Source organism: Mustela nigripes, chromosome 5 (assembly GCF_022355385.1).
Source record: "Mustela nigripes isolate SB6536 chromosome 5, MUSNIG.SB6536, whole genome shotgun sequence".
NCBI classification, from domain to species: Eukaryota; Metazoa; Chordata; class Mammalia; order Carnivora; family Mustelidae; genus Mustela; species Mustela nigripes.
Genome location: NC_081561.1, coordinates 60,805,722 through 60,831,162, shown reverse-complemented (window position 1 = coordinate 60,831,162; position 25,441 = coordinate 60,805,722). Strand labels below are relative to the sequence as shown.

The window sequence follows — 25,441 nt, the reverse complement described above, 5'->3', positions numbered from 1 at the left end:
TAGCCAACATGCTATCACCTCGTACCTGTTAGAGTGGCTATCACAAAAAGACAAGGGGCGCCTGGCTGGCTCAGTCAGTAGAGCATGTGACTCTTGATCTGGGGTTGTGATTTCGAGCCCTATGTTGGGCGTAGAGATTACTAAAAAATAAAATCTTAAAAAAAAAAAAAAGATGTTGGCATGTATGTGGACAAAAGGGAACCCTAGTGCATTTTGCTGGAAACGTAAATTGGTGTAGCCAATATGGAAAACAGTATGGAGGATGCTCAAGAAATTATAAATAGAGCCAGTATATGATTCAGCAGTCCCACTTCTAGTTATATATCTGAAGGAAATGAAATCACTGTTGCAAAGAGATACCTGCATCCCCCCTGTTCACTGCATCATCATTCACAATAGTCAAGACATAGAAACAATCTAAGTGTCTGTCAGTGGATAAAAAAAATTGTTTTACACACACACACACACACATACATGCAATGGAATATTATTCAACCATAAGAAAGAAACCCTGCCATTTGTGACAGCATGGATGAACACTGAGGCCATAAGTATAAACCAAGTGAGAAAAGTCAGACAAAGATCAACGAATACTGTATGGTCTCACTTCTAGGCAGAATCTAAAAGAGTCAAATTTGCAGAAACAGTCGACTGACTGGTGGTTGCCAGAGACTGGGGGCTGGGAAATGGAGAGATGTTGGTCAAAGTTCTGGGGACATAATGCATAACGTGGTGACCATAGTGTATTTATATACTTGAAATCTGTTAAGACAGTAGATTTTGAATATTCTCTCCACATTAAAAAAATTGGTAACTATGTGAGGTGATGGAGGTGTTAACTAACCTTATTGTAATCATTTCACAATATACACATAAATCATCACACTGTATACCTTAAACTTACACTTTTATCTCAGTGAAGCTGGGGGTAAGAAAAAAATTTTTTTAAACGTTCCTTGAGCTCCCGTTATGGGCCCAGTGCTCTTCTGAGTGCTGAGTTTCCTCAGTGAAGCTGGCAGAGCTGACTTTCGAATGTAACTAAGTAAATGTGGTCAAGATGGGAGGGAAGAAATGAAGAAATTATTTGATGGCAAGGAGCGGAAAGAGTGATACTGAAGGTGGTCTAGAGTAACACGCTCCCAAATAAGATTTCACCTATGACATTTTCCTTCAGTCAAATTACCAAAACACTGAACCCATCCCCTGAGTTTGAAGAGTAAGGAGCCTCAATTTGTGTCTCTGAGCTGACCTGACGCCATTGTTTGCAGGTCCCACCTGACTGTCAGTTGGGGACAAGTTCCCCAGTTTGCTTGAAGTTTGCGAGAGTAGGTGTTATAATACAAGGGAAAAAGTGACTAACTCAGGTGGTCACAGAGAAAACCCCATAGTAACTCCAGATTCCTGATGAATCTTCTGGAGGGAGTTGGGGGAATGGGATTCCATGTTTGATTTGTTGGTTGGGTTTTTGTTTTGTTTTTTGATGTACTATATTTCCTTTTAGGCATTTTTCTTTGTATGTATTTTTTAAAATATTAATTCCAGTGGAGTTAACATGTGGTATTATATTAGTTTTAGTGTACCAGGATTCCATGTTTTTAATAACCAACTTTATATTATTTTGACTATATCCTAGACATCATAGTAGTTCATTCATACCTATTTCAGTATGAAAAAAAGATAATGTGTTTTTTTAAATATAACCCCCATTTTCATTATTACATCTAAAAAAAATCTTAATAGATTTTGTATATGTTCTAGAATATATTTATAAGTCCTATCAGGAATTATGAAATTATGAAATTTCAGTGTTGATTGTCTCTAGAAAAATTGTATATTTCTTTGTCAGGGTTAGTCTAGAATTATGTGAGTTTTTAATTATGCAGGGTCTTTGGGAAAACAATCCTTGCATAAAACGCAGCTGTGCTATATTCAAAGCGTGGATATTTATTCACTGTTTCTTATACTTATTTATGTGCTATTTGCTGGGAGTATACAAATAAGTATGACAAGATCCCTGCTTCTAAGGGTAGCACTGTAATATAGTCTGTATTTGTATAATACAAAGGTATTATATTGTTGATTTCTAGATTATCATCTAGATGATATCATTTCTAGATGATATCATTTCTAGATGATAATCTAGAAATCAACAATATAATTGATTTCTAGATGATAATCTATTAATAGCATTTAAATTTGAAGTCAGTCTAGTCTGTCAGTCCACTGTAATTGAGCCGTAACTTAACACTCCAAGCTCTGAGCTCCGCAGCATGCAATGTGAGTTGAGATTGGCGCCGTTGCTGCTGGGGCTTGTCACTTGCAGAGTTGGTTCCTCTTGAACCACCCCCCATTCCCTCCAACCCCGCTCTGAATTTAGATTCAGCAAAGACTTTTGGGACTCAGCCAGTACTCTCTTTTGATGCCCTCCTTTGTTTAGACCTGGGACCCCCAGCCTGGCACACAATTGACAGCTGAGATTGAAAGAAGATGGAGAAGAGAGGCCCGGAAAGATTTCCCCCAGGACCATCTCTGCGTCAGTCAGACAGTGTATGCACATGTCTTCCATCTGTAGATTTCTAGTGGATATTAAGATTTTGGGAGGTCTTTAGCAAACATGCTAAGCACCATTTTTATGAGCCCTGAAGTTTTTCAGTGTGTATATTTCTGGCCAATTTTAGAATCTGTTCATGTTTCTCAAACTTGAGTACTCAGACTGCCCGAGATTATTTTCTCAGACCCCAGTTTGAGAAACACTCATTTGTATGGTTAATGATTCTATAGTCAGTAAACTTAAGGTTATTGTCACTGTATTGCAATTTCTCTTAAAGAAGTTTGATATTTTTTTTAAGATTTTAAAAATTTATTTGGGAGAGAGAGACAGAGATAGAGCAAAAATGGGGATAAGCAGGCTCCCCGCTGAGCAGGGAACCAGACATGGGCTGATCCCAAGACCTTGGGATCATGACCTGAGCTGAAGGCAGACGCTTAACTGACTGAATCACCCAGGTGTCCCAAAAGTTTGATACATTTTTCAGACTATATTTATCACTATTCTGTCACTTGCTGAAATAATCATTAATGCACTTGGTATCTTTCATTTTCAGATTGACCACTCGTGATGATCATTCTTTCACAACACACAGCAAACCTTTGCATTCTGGGGGTTGGATAAGTTAAATGGTTTTCAAACTTTTTTATCCTAGTTGAATATGAATTGAGTTGCTCAGATGAAGGGGAGAAGTGAGAGTATCAGAGTGTCTCTACCACCAATTTAGGCCTTCAAGAAAGCTCCTGGACACCTTAGAGAATGCTAGGTCTCCAGGGAACAAAATTTAACAAATCATAGTAGCGATGGCTATTAACTTCATTTGGGGATGAAAAGATGCTCCCTGAGAGACTGGAGCTTGTTGGTAATCACACGGTAGTCATTGTCAGATATCTAAAACAAGTCCTTTGACTTCCAAATTCAGTGTTCTTCCCCACGTGTCCCCAGCCTCTGTAAGCCTTGCCAGACTTGGCCCTGACGCCCTGAAGTTGGCCCCTCTTCTCCCCATGGTATAGCACATTGTGTAGCCAGCTAGATTGCTTATTATGTGAGGTTTATTTCTGCCGTACCTTATTCTAAGTAGGAACTAAAGCAGCTTTCAAGCCTTCAAATTCTGTATTTCATGAGTTGAAGCAAGGCCCAGTATCGCCTACATTAATGATCATCTGATGGAAGAATTTTCTAATTCTCAAGGTTTTCGTCTAATAATATTTCTTAGTCTTTTCTACCTTCTCTTCGTTTCTTGCTAGAAGTCTATAGCCAGTGACAAAATGCAAGACGCTCTTTGTTGAATAATAACTGAAAAACTCAGAGCCCATCATGTTAAGTTTGACTGCTTCTTCTGATTGCAAATGGGTGAAATTGTGAAAATACCATCATGGTTTCTTTTCCTAGTAAAATGTTCTATTATTTCACCAAAAAAAAAAAAAACCAGGGGCTTTACCTAAAGAAGCTTGAAAACCCCTGCCAAAAATTCTTAGCACTTTTCACCTTACATTGTAATAAACTATTGAGCGTCTCCCTTCCAGAAGAAAGTGAGTAACTTAAAGTCAGGAACCATGCCAGAAGGTTTCACACTGTCTTGCAATTTTAAAATTTAAGAGCCCATTACAATTACAATAGAGCAAAAGGAGTAAGGTGAGAATACTTTATATCTTAGTTGACAGTTACTTACCCTGGTAACTGGCTGTTCTATGGCATAGCTCTTTGATCATGACAGTCTTGGAAAATCGTTTGCTAAAACATGATAATTTACTTTTCAGCATTGCTTTTGCAGTCCTACAAAAATATTAAGTGTGTTTACATTTATTATTACATTTTATGTCACGCTCATTTGACATTCTCAGCCTTAACACAGTACCTGGCACAGAATAGGGGCTAAATGTTTACTAAATGAGTAATGAATACTGTTTTCATCCACTGACCAACTTTAGTAAAGATTGGAATTAAAGAAGTAGCTTTCCTCTTTCCCTAAGCTATTCTTCAGGGTAGAAAACAAAAGGAGGTATGGGATAAAACTACGATTTACTGTCCTCTGTTCCCCCCCCCCCTTTCAGTATACTCTGATCTTATAATTCATGCCAATTAACTCATATAAACTGCTGTTACCACCTAAAGTGCTTTTTTTTCAAAACCTTAAATATGACTGTAGAGCCAAGATGAAGGAATAGGGACTGGATTTACCTTCCTGCATTAAAAAAAAAAAAAGGTTAAAAATAGGATAAAACATATTAAACAGTGGCTTTGAGACATGGGAATCAGGAAGCATGGACAAGGACTCCTGAGAAATGGCAAATGGATGAGGTGAGCCCGATTTATAATACTTCCCCTATAATACAGCATAGGGGAAGGGATGCCAGATGGAGTCTGATCATCTCCCAGGGTTGAGCTGATGTGGTTGGTAGGTGAAAATGGCTAAAACACATGGCAGAATACCGGAGAGGAGAGCACTGCCCAGGGAGAAAACCCTTGAGTCCTTAGCTGATGACTGGTCAGTACATGGGGTGTGGGGGAGAGACCCAACTCCTGGGAGAGAACCACCCAAAAGGATTAAAGGGAACAACACTCGGAGCACAATTTTTATGAGGCCTCAAGTTTTTCAGTGTGTGTATTTCCAGATGACTCGAGAATCTGTTAATGTTTCTCAAACTTGGGAACTCGGAACACCCAAGATTATATTCTCAGACCTGAGTTTGAGAAGCATTGCTTTGTATGGTTAATGATTCTAGGGTCAATAAACCTAAGGTTATCATCACTCTGTTGGAATTTATCTTAAAGAAGTTTTGTTTTGTTTTGTTTTTAAAGACTTCACCGGTTTATTTGAGAGAGAGAGAAGGGACGAGAGGGGGGTCAGGGAAGGACAAAGCCAGAGGGAGAAGCGGACTACCCACTGAGCAGGGAGCAGGGAGGCCCATGTGGGGCTTGGCAGCCCAGGACCCCAAGACCACAGTCCAAGCCAAAGGCAGACACCCAACCGACTGAGCTACCCAGGCACCCGTTAAAGAAGTTTGATTTGTTTATCAAACAGTATTTATCCAGGGCTGAAAATGGTTTGTGTTCCTACCTGTGAGAGTGCAAAAATCCTTGTAATTCCTGAGACATCAAGTGATGTCCTCAACAGATGAAGAGTATTGCCTCAGCATAGGGCAGAATTTGCCTAAAGATTGACAAAACTTGAAAGCAAGCCTCAAGAGGATCAGATGATTTATAAGTAACTTAATTGAGTCACCTGGGTGGCTCAGTGGGTTAAGCATCCAACTCTTGGTGCCGGCTCAGGTCATGATCTCAGGGTCAGGGTATCAAGCCCACGTCAGGCTCTGCGCTAGGTGTGGAGTCTGCTTGGGATTCTCTCTCTCCTACTCCCTCTGCCCCTCCCCCAAACTCTGTCTCTCTCTAAAATAAACACATAAATCTTAAAAAAAAAAAGGTAACTTAATTATGTCCTAGACAAAATTATAAAGTATCCATAGGGATACAGAAATATCCAGTACTCAATAATATAAAATTAACAATGTCTGGCATCCAATAAAAATTTATCAGGTATGCAAAGCAGCAGGGAAATACCACCAGTAATGAAGAGAAAAAAAATCAATAAAACAGACCCAAACATGATACAAATGATAGAATTGGTGGAGAAGGATATTAAAAATTTATTGCTATTTTTCTTAAGTTGAAGAAGATAGAGGAAAGATTGAACATACTGTAGTATACACACTCTTCTGTACCTTTTTCCTTTTTTTAACTTTATTTTTATTTTTTAAAGGTTTTTTTTTGTGTGTGTTTTGTTTTGAGAGAGAGAGAGAACACAAATGGGGAGGAGACACAGGGAGAGGGAGCAACAGCCTCTCCATTGAGCAGGGAGCCCGATGCAGCACTTGATCCTCAGACCCTGGCATTATGACCTAAGGGGAAGGCAGACGCTTAACTGACCGAGCCACCCAGGTGCTCCTGTACCTTTTTGCTTTGACCATGTATCTTTCGAAGTCAGTTTGTATAAAGCTTTTCCATTGTTTTTAATGGCTAGGTAGTATTCCACTATGTGTGTAAACCAAACTGGTTTAATGTAATTCTCTCATTAAGGACATCTGGGTTTTTTCTTAATATTTTAAATCATGTTACAATTTATATACCATAAATTCAACCTTTTAAAGTGTACAGTTCAGTGATTTAGTCCCAAAAAGAAACCCTGTACCCATGACACCTAGATTTTTTAGTCTTTCGCTAAAAGCAGTAATGCTGCCCTAGATACTGTCATATGTTTTCATACATGTGCAAGAGTATCTGTAGGACAAGTACCTGGAAATATTCACTAAGTAGAGTGATTTGTGCACCTAAAACTTTGAAAGATACTGCTAAATTGGCCTCCCCAGAGGTTATGGAGTTTACACTCTCGATAGCAAGGTATAAAAGTTCCCATTTCCCCACTTACAGATCGGCATAGTCCAAAAACCCTTATCTTTGCCAATCTGATAAATACTAAGATCTCACTGAAATTTTAAATTTCTATTTCTCTTATTCAAAGTGAGGTTGATTTTTTTTTTTTTAAGATTTTACTTATTTATTTGACAGACAAAGGTAACAAGTAGGCAGAAAGGCAGGCGGTGGGGTGGGGGAGCAGGCTTCCAGCTGAGCAGAGCCCGACACGGGGCTGGATCCTAGGACCCTGAGACCATGACCCAAGCCGAAGACAGAGGCTTAATCCACTGAGCCACCTAGGAGCCCCACCAGATAGGCTTTCAACAACTCAAAAGATGCTCCACAGAGAATACCATTTCTTGACCATGAGAGCTGTCCAGAAGCTGACAACACACATTTTGGGTCAGGAGGTTGATTCTTTTTATATGTTTAAGGGCTGCTTTCCTTTTTTTCTTTTTTTTTTTTAGATTTTATTTATTTATTTGACAGACAGAGATCACAAGTAGGCAGAGAGGCAGGCAGGGAGAGAGGAGGAAGCAGGCTCCCCGCTGAGCAGAGAGCCCAATGCAGGGCTCAATCCCAGGACCCTGAAATCATGACCTGAGCCGGAAGCAGAGGCTCTAACCCACTGAACCACCCAGGTGCCCCAGGGCTGCTTTCCTTTTTTAATGAACTGACTCATCATGCTCTTTGATTTTCTGCAGGGTTAACTATTTTTCTTGGTTATGGGAGCTCTTTATGTATTTAGGAAGAAATGCCCTTTGTGATATGAATTGGAAGTATTGGATTTTTTTATTAAAGTATAGATACACCATCTTTTCTCCATACAGCTAACATCTTTCCCCCACTGATTTAAAAATTTAAAAACTGATTAAAAATGTCACTTTTGTGCTGTGTCCTCTTGATTAGAAGCTATTATTCAAAGTGTTGACTTGCATAAGGACAATTTTAATAGTAGCTTCAGTTTTTTTTTAAGGAGCGGTAATCAGAGGGCATCAGGGTGACTCAGTTGGTTAAGCGTCCAACTCTTGATCTTGGCTCAGCTCTTGATCTCAGAGTCAGGAGTTCACGCCCCATGTTGGGCATAGAGCCTACTTTAAAAAAAAAAAAAAAAAATTAAAAAAAAGGAGTGGTAATCAGGTGTCTGGGGTAGTGATTTCTGACCTCTTGTGATGCCTGTCAGGATTCTGTAAGAACTATAGTCTCCTTCCCTCTGACAAATCCTCCTGTTGTGAGCTGCTGTTACTGAGTGTATGCTGGGCTAAGTAGTAGTTTTTAACCATTGATCTAGAGGTTTTCCCTAAGAGGGAGCCTCCTCTTTCCCATGTTATAAATTTCACTTGTGGCCAGAGGCCACTTAGTGATTCCAGGGTTGTTACTTTCAGGAGAGAAGAGTCAGGAAGGAAAGGGAGAACCTTTACAAAGAGAACTAAACTCTTCATTTTTGAAGTCAGTTTCTGATCCTCAGGTTGTCTTCCCACTTCCGAATTGTTAATTTCTACACCTCTCCTTTGGGGAATTGACTTTGGTGGACCGTGTGTCATCCTGGGAAAAAGACCTGCTGGGTTAGGTGGAGGATGATTGTGTTTTGGCCGTATGTAGAGCTGGGGACATAGGAATGGGAGTCATCTCTTTGAAACTGTTTAAAGTCAGAAGAGTATGGCCCTTTAAAAAGTAGAATTCCCAGGGTACCCCTGACTATAAAGGCTCCTGGAATTCTACCCAAAGCGGGCTAGAGTCAGAGGCCTGTCTGGTAGGCATATGCCACTGACTGGGACAGATAACCCCGGGGAGCGTTCTATCAACCTTTTTAGCAGTCCGTTGGGTTTGATAGGGGAAGGTCCACAATGGCTGTTTATTTCATCCTGTATTATAAAATTATTCCCATGTTATAATTGTGCTACTCAAGGAATAGCTTGTCACTTCGAACATCGGCCAATGTTTTCTGGGCTTGAAAGTCCCAGTGGAGGTGACGCCTTGGTAGAGGTGACTGGTGCTGACTTCCTTTCTCAACGAGTTAACCCTTGGGTGTCTCCTCTGCTAGAGACACTCGTACAGATATAAAATAGAAAGGGAAGCGGGGCTAGTTGGGAAAGGTAGTTTGGGTACAGGCTAGTTTTCACTTACAGTGTTTTCCTAAGTTTGTTCCAGAAACTGTTAAACACTATAAAAAATAATTTACAAAAGATATAGTGGAACTCCATTTTAAAAGTCATGTCAAAGTAAAGAAAAATATCCACTTTATAGGCTTAATGATACATCAAAATTGCCCAATTTATTCCATGTGATTGTGATATCTGGAAGACAAGCTTGTGGCACAGTAATGAGCTGTGGCTGATGCAGTTCTGCCATATTCAGTATCAGGATTTAAGAGAAGCCCTTCCTACAGATTTCCATGTATCTATTTAATGATAAGTTTCCTTGCTTTTCCTTCAACATTTTCAGTCCTCAGAAGTACGGTCGTGCTAGCATGTTCCTTTGTAACTCCTGAGTCCTCAAAGTGGATTTCACCTGGCCTGCTTTCACAGCTTTAGCCTGCAGGTTACCCTTGGATCAGCTTTCCCTTCTTCTTCCTCCTGTCTCTCTGGTCATCCACCAGAGTTCCACTTCTGATCACCCAGGCCATTCGGCAGCTGAACGAATTCATCCCCCTCCCCGCAACAGGAAGGTCTTACATTGGGGGATACTTACCCCTTCCAGACCCTTCCTGGAGGAAGCAAGTTTCCTTCCATGTGGCAGGAGCCAGTTTTATACTTGTTTGACCTTGTGACTGATAGGATGGGGAGTTTGGGGGAACTGGAGAGGAGATCTTGGTTTTAACCAAGAAAAAACATTGAGTAGAAATTATCCCTTCTGCCTTCTTCGGGCGTGTCCCTCTTCTGGGCATCTCTTCAGGATTTCATTCCTCCGTCCAACTGCCGTTCACAACTGCCCTTTCCAACTGCTCCAGAACTCTTGGCCCCGGCATTCCGTGATGTAAATTATTCCACGCATGGCTCGAAATGGGTGCGAAGCAGTGTTGCCAGGTGTCGGATCACTAGTGTAAGTTTACCGGATCTCGGGGGAGGGAGGAGAAAGGGAGAGAACTGCTCTTGGAACTTGTCCAGTTGTTACTGTTTCAGCCAGAGCACAGTAATCGCGCTGGCTGAACTTGATGCTGTCGGCGGCTGGGGAGAAAAGGAGCTTGGAGCTCGGAGCTGGGGGGAGTTGGGGGTTGAGATTTTCTACTTTAAAGATTCTACCGCTGGCATATAGATTGTTTGGAATCAAACAGTTGGCGGTGCTGCTACCCAGGGAGAAACATGGGACCTCTGGGGCCAAGCCTGAGGCAGGACTGCTTGGGGCTGTGGTGTCTCCTCTGTCTCCAAAAGTAGGAAGAACTGGCTTTTTCTGTTTTTGTAAAGAGAGCCAAAATATGGCAAGAAATCCAGATTGCTCACCATGTTTGGAAACAGTCAGTCATAAAACGCACAAGGCCTCTGAATACATAAGATTTTTTTTTCTAAAACAAAAATACTATTTCTCCCCCATTTTCATGGTAGATTTTGAGGAAGTTGCAGTTCCTGGTTTACAGTCCCTTTGGGAATCTGTGTGGGAAAGGTTGCTGCCAATTATCTTGGATTTATCTAGATTCCTTTTTGACTTGTAAGTTAAGGATTTGTGTTCAATAAGAACAACTTAAATTGAATATTCAGTGTCTTAAAGACCATAAAATTTTAAAAATGCTATTAAAGACAAGCAATTAGAGGAAAAAAGTACACAAATTACACAGTTACTTTACCTAGGAAAGTAAAGAGTGTATTTTTATGTTGTACTGATGCTATTGGCTTTAATCTGCTTGGCTAACCAGCACGTTATTCCTTTTCTTACAGTTGTCATGGATGATGATGATGACTCGTGTCTCCTTGATCTTATCGGGTAAGACACTTGTTCCAAAATCAGGGTAAATCAAATGTGTGAGGTTCACTGTACTAAAACAACCTAATAAGCATATTAAAAACTGGGTGGGTTTTTGGGGTGCCTGGCTGGCTCAGTCGGTGGAGCATAATACTCTCGATCTCAGGGTCTTAAGTTCAATCCCTGTGTTGGGAGTAGAGATTATTTAAAATTTAAAAAAAAAAAAAAAAAACCTGGGTGGGCTTTTAAAATGAAAATCAACATAGAATACTGGTTAGCAAATAAAAAGACAAAATATTTGGATACTCTAGGTTTCATAATTGGGCCATCCTTTATTAAATTTACCCTCTAACAAATCCCAGCAGGCAGATATGAATGATAATAGGAAATGGAACAACATCAAGAAATCAATAATAAGGGGCGCCTGGGTGGCTCAGTTGGTTGGGCGGCTGCCTTCAGCTCGGGTCATGATTCCAGGGTCCTAGGATCGAGAGCCTGCTTCTCTCTCTCCCTCTGCCTGTTGGCTTGTGCTCTCTCTCTATCTCTCTGTCAAATAATTAAATAAAATCTTTTTTTTTTAAATCAATAATAAAACAAAAAACTATTAATAAAATTGTTTAAAAATAGGGAGAGAATGTTACTCAGGCCAATATGTCATTTTCTTTTTACCCTAGTGAAAATGAATCCCAAATATAGGTCACATATTTATTTGCTGTTTTCCTTTCTTTTTGCTGTTTTCCAGAGACCCACAAGCACTGAACTATTTTCTACATGGACCTAGTAATAAATCTGTAAGTAATACTTAGAATGTCGCAGATATAAATTTTGGGACTTCTTTACAATTAAAGTAATCACTTTATCAAATTTGTACCTTTGCAGAGCAATGATGACTTGACTAATGCAGGATATTCTGCAGCCAATTCAAATTCAATTTTCGCCAACTCCAGTGTGAGTATTAGAAACTGAATCCAGTGGTAAAGTGTTTCTGTCTCATTGATGGCTTGTGAACCAAGGCTTTCATTGCCTTTGGAGCCTGATGAAAGTTATTACCTTGTCTCTTATAATTGACACGGAGGGAGGACCTGCTGAATGGTGTTGACGTGGTCTCCTTCTAACTTCGTTGATCCAGATAAGCTATATGAGATTTACTTTGCCATTTTCCCGAGCTTTCAACTGTCTTTCTAAAATGACTCTAAAATGTGATAACCTAAGACAGTCATACTAGAATGTTTTAGACCTTATCACAAAGCTTTAAAGAAATTATTCTTAATTGTAGTTACTTACTAAACATTTCCATCTTAAGTAAGAAAAAAAGGTAATAACTAAAACTTACTGAGCATATCATGTTCTTGGCAACAAGAGTTTAGCATGATTAAGCACATTAATCCACACAGTAACTCTGTAAAGTAAGTTCTATTATGACCTGTATTTTATACATGAGGAAACTAAAGCACAGAGAGGTTAGTACTTACTCAGAAGTTTACAGCCGGACGTTGCAGAGCTAGCATTCTCCCTCAGGTCACCCATTCTGGATCCCATATTCTCAAGCTCTAGGAGCATCTAGACAAGAAACCTGACCTCTGGGGGATAGGGAAGTCCTGCTTGCAGACTACATCCAAATAACTAAGGTTACGCCTATGTTGCTTTCATCTTTTCAAGTGCCTACTTCTGTCATAACCCAGAGTCAGACTGCCCAGGTTTGAATCCTCACTCTAATACTTACTTGCCATGTAACCTTAGATCTAGCATTACATCTCTGTAAGGTTCAGTTTCCTTATTTATGAAACCAGGAGAATAATAGAACTACTTCCTAGGTTGGTTAACATTAATTAACTAGTCTGTGGAAATTACTTGGTACAGTGCTCAATAAATGTTAACTTATCAGCAGGGACTTTTATTTTCTTCATCTATAACATGGAATAGTATTTGGAAAGTCCTTGGGAGTGCACCTTTCTTTCAAGTATTTGAATGTGTGTGATTTAGGTCAGATCATATCATGCAAGACACCTCCACGTGCTAGGGGCGGTTTTAAAGTCACAATACCGATCTCCCATAAGGCTTGCAAACCAAGAGCATTTGGCTTGCAAACCAGGAGCATTTCTGAAGTTCATTCTGAATGAGTAATAACTTCATGTGATGCCATTAAGCCCATAAAGTAGTTAGCCTACCCCTCAACATTAATGAATTTTGTTTACCAACCTTCCCCCTTCCATGTGAATATTAATTAACTTTTCAGACTGTTTCATTTGGTATGTATTTATTGGACATTTCTATTCCATCATGATATAAGGTATAGTAGGAATTTTTTTTTAGTAGAAATATTTTGGGTCACGTGGGTGGCTCAGTTGGTTGGACAGCTGACTTTGGCTCAGGTCATGATCCCAGGGTCCTTGGATGGAGCCCCACATCGGGCTCTCTGCTCAGCAGGGAACCTGCTTCTTCCTCTCCCTCTGCCTGTCTCTCTGCCTACTTGTGATCATTTTCAGTTTTCTTCATATGGCTGTGTTGTCTCTCGCTAGAATGCCCATTCCTAAGGACTCCTTGAGGACAGAAACTAACACACAAGTGGGTGCTCAATAAACTGTTGATGGACTCTTACTTGTAAATAGGACACTGAAAGTAGTCTTGAAAGCATCATAATAGGCTGATTCTTTCTAAGAAATCAAACAAGCATTTATTCATTTTATGTGGGAAGCTTGTTTTTGTCTGGACTGGTCTTGCTTGGGGTGTTAAGGGTTAGAACATGGGAGATGGGTCTGAGAAGCCTTGAAAGACAGGGCTAACTCTGGGCTACCTTCTGAACCTCTAACAGAACAATACCCAGAATGCCCAAAACTCACTCGGACTCCCGTTGTACAGAGGACTAGACATGGCCATCTCCTGGATACACACACACCCTGGGCTGAGTCTCACTCAAGCCCTGGACTGGGGGCAATCCTGAAAAATCAAGTGTGTCCCAATATCACAAAAAATGAAGCTGAACTCCAGGTAGTCATCAGTATATTCCTGTTACTTATCTACTTTCTATAAAATAATTTACCAGAGCACTAAATGGGTACACTTAACACAAACAGTATTAGATGTTACTAATGAAAGAGAACATCAGAATAAGCTAAGCACTTTGGAGAATTCGTGCCTGAAAAGCAGACTGTTAGACTTTATCCTGTTCAAAAGTGAGGCGCTTTTTATTATTATTGTTTTTTTAATATCTTTCCAAGTTTCGAAATGCCAGGTAACACACTGCTTTTCCTTTTAGAATGCTGATCCTAAGTCATCCCTCAAAGCTGTAAGCAACCAGCTTGGAGAAGGGCCTAGTGATGGACTGCCACTCTCAAGTAGCCTTCAGTTTCTGGAAGATGAACTTGAGTCTTCTCCTCTTCCCGATCTCAGTGAGGACCAACCTTTCGACATTCTTCAGAAATCCTTGCAAGAGGCCAATATCACTGAACAGACATTGGCCGAAGAGGCATATTTGGATGCCAGTATAGGTTCAAGCCAACAGTTTGCACAAGCTCAGCTTCATCCTTCTTCATCAGCATCCTTTACTCAGGCTTCTAATGTTTCGAATTACTCAGGTCAGACGCTGCAGCCTATAGGGGTGACTCACGTGCCTGTCGGAGCATCGTTTGCAAGCAATACGGTGGGTGTTCAACATGGCTTTATGCAACACGTGGGCATCAGTGTTCCCAGCCAGCATCTATCTAACAGCAGCCAGATTAGTGGCTCTGGTCAAATACAGCTAATTGGGTCATTTGGTAATCAGCCTTCCATGATGACTATTAATAACCTAGATGGATCTCAAATCATATTGAAAGGCAGCGGGCAGCAAGCCCCGTCAAACGTGAGTGGAGGGCTCCTGGTCCACAGACAGACTCCTAACGGCAACTCGTTGTTTGGGAACTCCAGTTCCAGTCCAGTAGCACAGCCTGTCACCGTTCCATTTAACAGCACAAACTTTCAGACATCTTTACCCGTGCATAACATCATCATACAGAGGGGTCTTGCACCAAATTCAAATAAAGTCCCAATTAATATCCAGCCAAAGCCTATCCAGATGGGTCAGCAGAATACATACAATGTGAACAATTTGGGAATACAGCAGCACCACGTTCAACAAGGGATCTCTTTTGCCTCTGCCAGCTCACCCCAGGGCTCCGTCGTCGGTCCACACATGTCCGTGAACATTGTAAACCAACAAAACACAAGAAAACCAGTCACCTCACAGGCAGTGAGCAGCGCTGGGGGTAGTATCGTTATTCATTCTCCCATGGGCCAGCCTCACACGCCCCAAAGTCAGTTCCTCATACCCACAAGCCTTTCTGTCAGTTCCAACTCGGTACACCATGTCCAGACCATAAATGGGCAACTGCTTCAGACTCAACCTTCTCAGCTCATCTCTGGCCAAGTGGCCTCAGAGCATGTCATGTTGAACAGAAATTCTTCCAACATGCTCAGGACCAACCAACCATATTCTGGGCAGATGCTGAATAACCAGAATGCCGCCGTCCAGTTGGTGTCTGGGCAGACGTTTGCCGCCTCTGGAAGCCCCGTGATAGTCAATCATGCCTCTCCTCAGATCGTCAGTGGACAGATGCCCTTGCAGCAGGCATCACCAACTGTATTACACCTGTCACCTGGGCAGAGCAATGTCTCCCAAGGAAGACCTGGCTTCACCCCCATGCCCTCGGTGACCAGCATGTCAGGACCCAGTCGGTTCCCTGTTGTCAGCTCCTCCAGCACTGCCCATCCTAGTCTTGGGTCTGCGGTTCAGTCGGGTGTGTCAGGATCAAACTTTACGGGAGACCAGCTGACCCAGCCAAACAGGACTCCAGTACCGGTCAGCGTGTCTCATCGTCTTCCAGTTTCTTCTTCCAAATCTACCAGCACCTTCAGTAACACACCTGGAGCGGGAAGCCAGCAGCTCTTCTGTCAGGTACGTTTGCTTTAGCATGCGAACATTTGGAGGATTACAGAACAGAAAAATGGAATGTGTATTTCACAGAATGTTGTTTTCATCCTAACCTCCCAATTTATTGACTTCCAGTTTTCAACTTATGGTTGATTACATTTTTTCTTCCTAATTAAAATGTTTATCCATCCTAGCATTATGGTTTGGAGTGGGGACCGTAGAGTCAGACTTACGGATTTAAGTCTAAGCTTTACGACACAGAGTCAGTCTTACTTTAACTTACCTCTCTAGACGTAATTTTCCTCATCAGTGAAATAGACATTTACTAGTGCCATTTCATGGCGATATTGGAGAATTAAATGAGATACTCCACATAAAGCACTTAGTGCAGTCCCTAACAGAAAATAGCAAATACTTAATGAAAGCCCATTGATACATATACTTGATGAAATGTATTATAGGCATTTAAAATGAGAGTTTAGTGTAGATTATTTACTTACATCACGGAGCAAGCCACTAGGTGTTGTAACTACGGACTGAGTGAAGAAGTTGGGGCTGCTTCCTGGGTGCCAACCTGAAAGGTTCCGGGTCTCAGTGTGACTCATCAGTGGTAACTGGCCTGCACCAGAGGGATGCATAGGGCGGGAAGGATCCCAAATTACCTCGGGCAGTTGGTAAACCCACAGAAGGACCATGTCTCTGAAAAGCATCCCAGATGTCATCAGCTTTGGTTCTCACCCCACCTTCTGCCCCCCTCGGCAGATCCTTTAACAACTCTTGCTTCCGCTTCCATTTCCGCTTCCGGCTCCTCCTGAGCACCGCCCATAGTTGCCACTCCGCACCCTGCCTGCAGCCCTGGGGTGGACCCTACTTCGTCCTCCTTTTCCACTGCCTTGCTCCTCCGCATCTATAAGTATTCAGAAACCTTTCTGTGCCAGGTACATTGATATTAACTAGGGAAACAAAGATTATTTATGATCAAGGATATTCAGTGCATTACTTTCCGTGTCAGAGGTGTGTATGTGTGTGTGTGATGAAAGAATGTCAGACTTCTAGAAAGGTTAAAGCTGAAGAGTAGTATAAGCACTTTCATATCCCCTTCACTAAGATTCCCCAAATGTTACTGTTTTGCTACCATTCATTTTAACCTTCTCTTCCTCTCCCCCTGCACTCACACTCTCTCTCTCTCTCTCTCTCTCTCACACGCACACACACACACACACACACACAATTTTGAGAGTAAATTGCAGGCATGATGCCTCTTTGCCCCTAAATACTGTGGACTTCAGTGTGTACTTTCAAAAAATGGTAACATTCTCCCATAGAACCATAAATTATATGGTTAACAAAATCAAATTAGCATGGTTACAATATTATCATTTAATCAACAGTCCTTTTCCAGATTTGGTCGATTTTCCCAAGAATGTCCCTTTCAGCAAAAGGGGGAAAAATTACATTGTTTTGTGTTTATGATGCAGGATCACTGCCTAATTTTGTTGTCATGCCTTTAAATCTAGAACAGGTTCTCTATCTTTCTTTGTCTTTTATGACCTTGATATTTTTTTAAAGGTTTTATTTATTTATTTGACAGAGAGAGAGATCACAAGTAGGCAGAGAGGCAGGCATAGAGAGTTGGGGAAGCAGGCTTCCTGCTGAGCAGAGAGCCCAATGCAAGGCTCAATCCCAGGACCCAGAGATCATGACCTGAGCCGAAGGCAGAGGCTTTAACCCAGTGAGCCAGCCAGGCGCCTCTGACCTTGATATTTTTGAAGAGTACAAGCCATTTACTTTGTAGAATGTCCCTCAATTCAGGTTTCTATGCCATTTCCTCATGATTAGATTCAAGTCATACATTTGTGGTAGCATTGCCACAGAAGTGATATGTCCTCACAATATGGACTTGTCCCATTACCAGTGGTGTAAACTTTGAGCATTTGCTTTGGATGGTGTCTGATGCTTCTTAGTAAGTTTCTTCAAGGGGATACTTCAGCACTCTGCAGGTGTCCAGTTGCTCATCTAACTTGCACACACTGCATTAAGATTCCATTGATAATTCCTGACCAAATCCTTCCTTACAAAATTAGCTATTACCATGATAGCCATCAAATTGAGATTGTCTAATTCCATCATTTGTTCTACATTAATTGTTGGCATTATATCTAAGAAAGCTTTTCTTTTTCCCTTTTTACTTAGGTGTTTGTTTATATCAGTATGGATTCACAAATTCTTTTTTTTTTTTAAGAGTTTATTTATTTATTTATTTATTTGAGAGAGAGAGAGAGAAAGAATACAAGCAGGGGTAAGGAGTAGAGGGAGAAGGAGAAGCAGACTCCCCACTGAGCAGGGAGATCAGGACCCGAGCTGAAGGCAGACATTTAACTGACTGAGCCACCCAGGCGCCCCTCATACATTCTTATTTTATTCAATGAGTTATAAATTGTTATAGTCACTTATCTTTTTTTTTTTTTTTTTAAAGATTTTATTTATTTGACAGAGAGAGATTACAAGTAGGCAGAGAGAGAGAGAGAGGGAAGCAGGCTCCCTGCCGAGCAGAGAGCCCGATGCGGGACTCGATCCCAGGACCCTGAGATCATGACCTGAGCCGAAGGCAGCAGCTTAACCCACTGAGCCACCCAGGCGCCCCGTTATAGTCACTTATCTTGATGCTTGCTACTTTGATGGCCATTGGCTACTCCTCCAGATTGGCTACTGGTCCTTCTGACATGTTTCCATCATGTCTTGAGCACTTTCTTTAATTTCAAGCAAAACAAAATGTTCCATGTTCATTTTTTACTTTCCCACCTCTGCCCTGGAATAGCCATTTCTTTGAGGAGCCTTATTCCTGGGGAACCTGGGTGGCTCATTGGGTTAAGCCTCTGCCTTCAGCTCAGGTCATGATCTCTCCTGGGATCGAGCCCTGCAATGTGGAGGGGGGTGGTCTCTGCTCAGTGGGGAGCCTGCTTCCCTTTCTCTCTCTGCTTGCCTCGCTGCCTGCTTGTGATCTCTGTCAAATAAATAAAATCTTTTTTTTGTTTAAAAAAAAAGGAGCCTTATTCCTTCTAGTGGAGAACTATTTAGAAACCAATACTGTTTAGAACAGTATTTAGAAACAGTATTTAGCACACTACATGTTCATTGCGACTGACCTGTATATCTTTACACACATGCAACATCTGTAGCTATTTATAGATCAATCTGTATTAAAAACAGTGAGTTCAGGGGTACCTGGATGGTTGAGTTAGTTAAGTATCCCACTCTTGATTTTGGCTCGGGTTGTGATCGCGGGATCATGAGCTGGAGCCCCATGTTGGGATCAACGCTGGGCATGGAGCTTGCTTAAGAGTCTCTCTCTCCCTCTCCCCTCCCTGCTCCTCTCAATAAACAAACAAATAAATAAAAACACTGAGTTTATATTGATACTTTGGATTCTAATCCAGGACCGCTGTGTTCATTATTTAAGTCTCCTTCTTTTCCATTTCCAAACATCTTTCATGTTTCCTCTCTTCTAACACTGAGAAAGGCAGCTGCACAATATATTTACTAAATTGCTCAATCCTGGAATCCCAGAAAAGAGTTTCAGAAATGCTAATCCACACCGCCATGAAAAACAAACCTACTAATGGACATCAGTGCGGTTTACCATTCTGTCTTTAGCCTAAAGGTCTGTAGTCAAAATGCTGTGTTCATGGGGTACCTGGGTGGCTCAGTTGGTTAAGCATCTGACTCTTGGTGTCAGTTCAGGTTGTGATCTCAGGGTTATGCACTCAGACCCACATTAGGCTCTGTGTTGAGCTGGAGTCTGCTTAAGAGTCTCTCTCCCCTTCCCTCAACCCCTCCCCCCAACACATGTGCACTCTCTCTAAAATAAATAAATCTTTTTTATGCGTAGATTTTATTTACTTATTTGTCAGACAGAGAGAGCGCGCGCATACGGAGGGGGAGCTGTAGGCAGAGGGAGAAGCAGGCTCCCCGCTGAGTAAGGAGCCGGATGTGAGACTTGATCCCAGGGACCCTGAGATCATGACTTGAGCTGAAAGCAGGTGCTTAACTGGCTGGGCCACCCAGGTGCCCCTAAATAAATGAATCTTTCGAGGGTTGCCGGGGGGAGGGGGTTTGGGAGAAGGGGGTGGGATTATGGACATTGGGGAGGGTATGTGATTTGGTGAGTGCTGTGAAGTGTGTAAACCTGGTGATTCACAGACCTGTACCCCTGGGGATAAAAATATATGTTTATAAAAATAAAAAATTTAAAAAAAAATAAATAAATAAATGAATCTTTCAAACTACTGCATTTGACGGTTGCATGGCCTAGTGCTTCCCCCTCCCTTCGAGTAGTTATGCTAGTCATTGGAAGTCTAGTTCTGTTTGTTTCTGTTCATATTTCATTATGGAGTCTTTCCCTGATGTCCTTGTTGATTTTACCTACTTAATTTCCTTTGAAAGTACGACCCATTAGTATGGTTCCAAAAGTCAGGGCTCTGCAGAGGGTGTACCTGGAGCACCTCACTGCACCCTTCTCCCACCCTTCCATCCTTCCCTGCCAGAGCTCAGCCACCTCTGTTGTCCCCGATCTCATTCCTCTCTAGTTGATTTATCCTACGTTTATTTTCACACAAATGAGCAGATACGTGTATGTTTTCTTACTTACCTTCCTTTCTTATGCAAAGTATAGAGAGCTATAGATACTCTTCTACACTTTAGTTGCCAAAAAGTTTTTTAAAAACCCAAATGTCTGGGGACCCCTGGATGGCATCTGCCTTCGGCTCAGGTCATGATCCCAGGGTCCTGCTCAGCGGGGAGCCTACTGCTTCCTCTTCCTGCCTCTTCCCCTGCTTGTGCACTCTTTCTCTCTGACAAATAAAAAACATATTTTTTTTAATTTAAAAAAATAATAAAAATTAAAAAACAAAAGCCCAGATGTCTAATACTAGAATCACGGGCTGTGATGAATTCTCTGCAGCTATTTAAAATGTTTTTGAAGGGTGCCTGGCTATCTTAATCAGTGGAGCATGTGACCCTTGATCTTGGGGTTGTAGGTTCGACCCGCACATTGGGCATAGAAATTATTTTTCTTAAATATTTTATTTATTTATTTATTTATTTATTTATTTATTTGAGAGGGAGAGCACAGGTAGGAAGGGGAGAGGCAGGGAGCCTGATATAGGACTCAATCCCAGGACCCTGGGATCATGACCTGAGCCAAAGGCAGATGCTTAACTGACTGAGCCACCCAGGTGCCCTGGATTACTTTTTAAAAAAGTAAAATCTTGGGGCACCTGGGTGGATCAGTCGGTTAAGCGTCCAAGTCAATCTCAGCTCAGGTTTTAATCTCAGGGTCGTGAATTCAAGCCTCCTGTTGGGCTCCACACTGGGCATGGCACCTACTTAAAAAGTAAATAAAACAATATCTTTTTATATAAAAGTAAGTAAATAAAATGTTTTAAAAAAATAACTTGGTCAGTTGAGCCTCCACCTCTTGGTTTTGGCTCTGGTCGTGATATCAGAGTCATGAGATTGAGCCCTGCATTGGACTCTGCATCAGTGTGGAGTCTGCTTGAGATTCTCTCTCCCTCTCCCTGTGCCTCCTGCTTGTGCACTCTCTCTAAAATAAATAAATAAATCTTTAAAAAATAACTTAAAGATTTGGGAAAGGCTTACAAAATACTTTAAGTGTATGTTTAAATTTGAAATATTTAAAATGTGCTTTTAAAGGTATAATTAGGAGGGATACCTGACTAGCTCGTTCAGTAGAGCATAGGACTCTTGATCTCAGGTTGTGGGTTCAAGCATAGAGCTTACTTAAAAAAATGAATGTAGGGGTGCCTGGGTAGCTCATTTAGTTGAGTGACTGACTCTTGGTCTCAGCTCAGGTCTTGATCTTGGTGGTCAAGAGTTCAAGCTCCACATTGGGCTCCACACTGGGTGTAGAGCCTACTTTTTTTAATTTTTTTTTTTAAGATTTTATTTATTTGAGAGAGAGAGTGAGTGAGAGAGAATGAGAGGGGAGAAGGTCAGAGGGAGAAGCAGACTCCCCGTGGAGCTGGGAAGCCAATGCGGGACTTGATCCCCGGACTCCAGGATCATGACCTGAGTAGAAGGCGGTTGCTTAACCAACTGAGCCACGCTCTGGAGCCCACTTTTTTAAAATATATATATATATATTTAATAAACAATGTATTTTCACTTTTAGAAAAATAATGGAGCAAGACAGTATGTTGAATTAGAAAACAGAAAACATTTTTGCTTACAAAACACCCAGAAATTTCATTAGAAAGAAATGCAATATAACATTAATAGCAGTTCTCTGTATAGTAGAATTACAGATTATTCTCATTTTCTTCAAGATTTAAAAACTTGCCCCACATAGAAGACATGAACTGGACAGTATTTATCAAAACATATATATATATATATATTTTTTTAATCAGTAAAATATGCAGTTGGTGAAAACTTAAAATAGTTCCAAAATAGTTACAGAGAAAAGCAAGTCTTGGGATGCCTGGGTGGCTCAGTTGGTTAAGCAGCTGCCTTCAGCTCAGGTCATGATCACAGCGTCCTGGGATCGAGTCCTGTGTCAGGCTCCTTGCTTGGTCAGGAGCCCACTTCTCTCTCTCTCTCTCTCTGCCTGCTGCTCCCCCTACTTGTGCTCTCTCTCTCTATCTCTGTCAAATAAATAAATAAAATCCTAAAAGAAAAAAAAAAGAAGAAGAAGAAAAGAAAAGCAAGTCTTCCTGCCAGTCCGCATGTTTCCCTCCCGGAGGCTCCCACCATTTCTAGGTTCTTTATATTCTTCCAGAGATGTACTCTGCATATACAGTGAAAGATACCACAATAGACCTACTTACCTCTGCAATATACCATGGATGTTTTTACTTAATTACATAAATTGAGGATTATTTTATATCAGTATGTATTGATCTGCTTTATGTTTGTTGTTACAATTAATTATATAGAAATCAGCCATGGCATGATTTCTTTCTCTTTTATATTTTCTATATAAGTAATGGCTTGATATTCAGGAGAAACATCTCTCTGACTCCCAAAAGTTTCAGTGTCCAGAGGTAACAAGAAGCCTCCACTGACAGCTCCAAAGTAATTTTTTGTGACTTTCAATGCCAAAAGGTACTGGGAACTAGGTCAGTTGTATTATGTCAAGCGTGTTATTGCTGTAGGTTTTCTGGAACAATTAAGGTATCAGGTGTAGGGGCGCCTGGGTGGCTCAGCGGGTTAAAGCCTCTGCCTTCGGCTCAGTTCGTGATTCCAGGGTCCTGGGATCGAGCCCCCTCTGCTCAGTGGGGAGCTTGCTTCCTCCTCTCTCTCTGCCTGTCTCTCTGCCTGCTTGTGATCTCTGTCTGTCAAATAAATAAATAAGATCTTTAAAAAAAAAAAAAAGGTATCAGGTGTATTGGAATAAGGAGGATAGAGCCTTGGAGGCAGCATAAGTTAGAAAAGTAACGTTGAGGTGTTATCTAACATTTAAAGCCCCAGGACATCCAGAAACATTTACAGCTGCTCTATTTTGCTTGATAATTTCTGTGTAAAATTTCTGTACAGATTACTTTATAGAATGTCATAATAAACAAAAACACCATTACAGGGACTTCGCTTGTTTGCCTATTTTGCAAAATTTAACTCAGCAAGTTTTTTTTTTTAAGATTTTATTTGTTTATTTGACAGAGATTACAAGTAGGCAGAGAAGCAGGCAGGGGTGGGGGAAGCAGACTCCCTGCTGAGCAGAGAGCCCAATGTGGGGCTCGATCACAGGACCCTGGGATCATGACCTGAGCTGAAGGCAGAGGCTTTAACCCACTGAGTCACCCAGGTGCCCCTAACTCAGCAAGTTTTGATCCTATAAAGGGTTAATTCTAGGGAGGAATAAGTTTCTAGTTATAAATTTTGGTTCTGTTATAGAAAATGCATTTATTTGGTTCAAAATTCAAAAGGTACAAAAAGGAATATATAATGGTGAAAATTTCCCTGCTTCTGTCCCCCAGCCACCCAGTTCTCCGCAGGCGACCAATGTAACCAGCCTCTTACAGAATGAATGTAAGGCCCCACCCCACCTTTTGTATTGTGAAAACTTCCCAAACCCACAGAAAATTGGAAGAGTACAGTGAACCCATTCACCTAGATTTACCCATAGTTGTTTTGCAACATTTTCTTTAACTGTGTGTCTCCTTCTCTCCCTCTCTCTCTCTCCACACACACACACACACACAAACACACACTTTTTTCTCTGAACCATCTCAAAAGTCGGTTACAAATGTCTTGACCCCTTGCCCTAAATATTTCACCAGCTATTTCATATGAACAAGGATTTTCTTCAGCACAGCCATAGTGTCACGATCATACCCGCCCACCAGAAAAGTTAACATTACTACAGTAAAATTGTATCAGATTTCTTCCAGTTGACCCAATAATGGCCTTTACAACAATGTTTCACTCTAGAATCCAGTCAAAGAGCACTGATTTCATATGTCACCTCTCTAGGCTCCAGGAGCAATCCAGATCATTTGTCTTGTAGATTGGCCTTAGTGTGGAGTTGTCTGATTGTGTCCTCATGGGCAGAGGCAAGCTAAACAATTGTGGCTAGACACAAAGTGTTGGCTGGGGCTGTTATTGGTGATTCTGGGTGTGATCACTTGGTTAAGGTCAGGTTTCTCCTCCAGGTCCTCAAAGGTACCTTTTTCCCTTTGTAAAGCAGACATGACCTCTAGGAGAGTGCTTTGGGACCATGTGACTCTCCCGTTCCCCTGTCTCTCCCATCTGTTCTCCCATCTCTCTGGTGATTCGAGACTCCATCAGTGAGCCTCTCCTGAATATTACATTGGTGGTTGCAAAATGGCGATTTTCTAACTGTATTATCCTATCTATAGAGTTTTTGGCTGGGACTCTTCCATAAAGAAGAGCTTTTTCTTCTTCTCCCTCTCTCTCTCTCTTTGGGGCTGTCAGCTTCAGTGCTTACCGACTCATGGCTGTGCTTATCCCATCCATACCAGCTAACCCTCGCTCTCCCTCTGCCCAGTATATTTTGAGGCTAAGCCAGACATGGAAGTTCATCTGTGATATTTAGATATTTGGGATCTCTAAAAGGTCATGTATTCATTTTGTAGTTGATGTTGCCGTCTGTTGCTTTCACTATTTTTTTTTAATGCCTAATGTTGGGTACCCCAATAATGGGTCCGTGATTAAAGGAGCAAGATACAAAGCGAAGGTCAAGCAAAGCTTTATTTCATGCCAAGCATCAGGAATCAGACCGACCGTCAAACAGACCGGTTGGGGGCTGCCCCTACAGAGAGGATGACCACTCCCTGCTTTCCAGACTAACTTTTATAGTCTGGAAAGTCCATGTGGTTGGACCTGGCCACATACAGGTGGCCAATGAGATTGTAACACACACAGGAAACTCCACAGTGATGCTAGGTGACCAGTTGAATTACAATTTACCCTAGTAGACATTTGAACCAGCCTATCACACCTTGGTTAGGATTGGCGCCAAAGGCTCTCAAAGGGTGGGGCCCATATTCCTTGGTAGCTAGGAGACAGTATGTGCCCCCCCACTGATTGAATACCTCCACCTGGCCTGACCCACCCTTGTATTTGAACTTTGTTACCTGGGACTGGTTTCCCGGACTTGCTTTTAAATAAGTTCCCCTGGTGGGGGGGAGGGGGCG

At 41.5% G+C, this 25,441-nt stretch overlaps 1 protein-coding gene across 2 annotated transcripts in view; it reads left to right on the top strand.

The window, feature by feature from the left end:
• The window catches only part of BICRAL (BICRA like chromatin remodeling complex associated protein), an 80,087-nt gene that overhangs the window by 29,945 nt on the left and 24,701 nt on the right, over positions 1-25,441 (top strand). The window contains exons 1-5 of one of the 2 annotated variants that reach the window (XM_059400445.1): positions 9,921-10,003; positions 10,834-10,879; positions 11,601-11,649; positions 11,738-11,806; positions 14,115-15,791. In XM_059400445.1, coding sequence (XP_059256428.1) covers positions 10,839-10,879; positions 11,601-11,649; positions 11,738-11,806; positions 14,115-15,791 — 1,836 coding nt within the window. In that variant the 5' untranslated portion in view covers positions 9,921-10,003; positions 10,834-10,838. Of the gene's footprint in view, positions 1-9,920; positions 10,004-10,833; positions 10,880-11,600; positions 11,650-11,737; positions 11,807-14,114; positions 15,792-25,441 lie in introns of those variants that run through there. The other variant, XM_059400446.1, reaches the window with a different exon arrangement.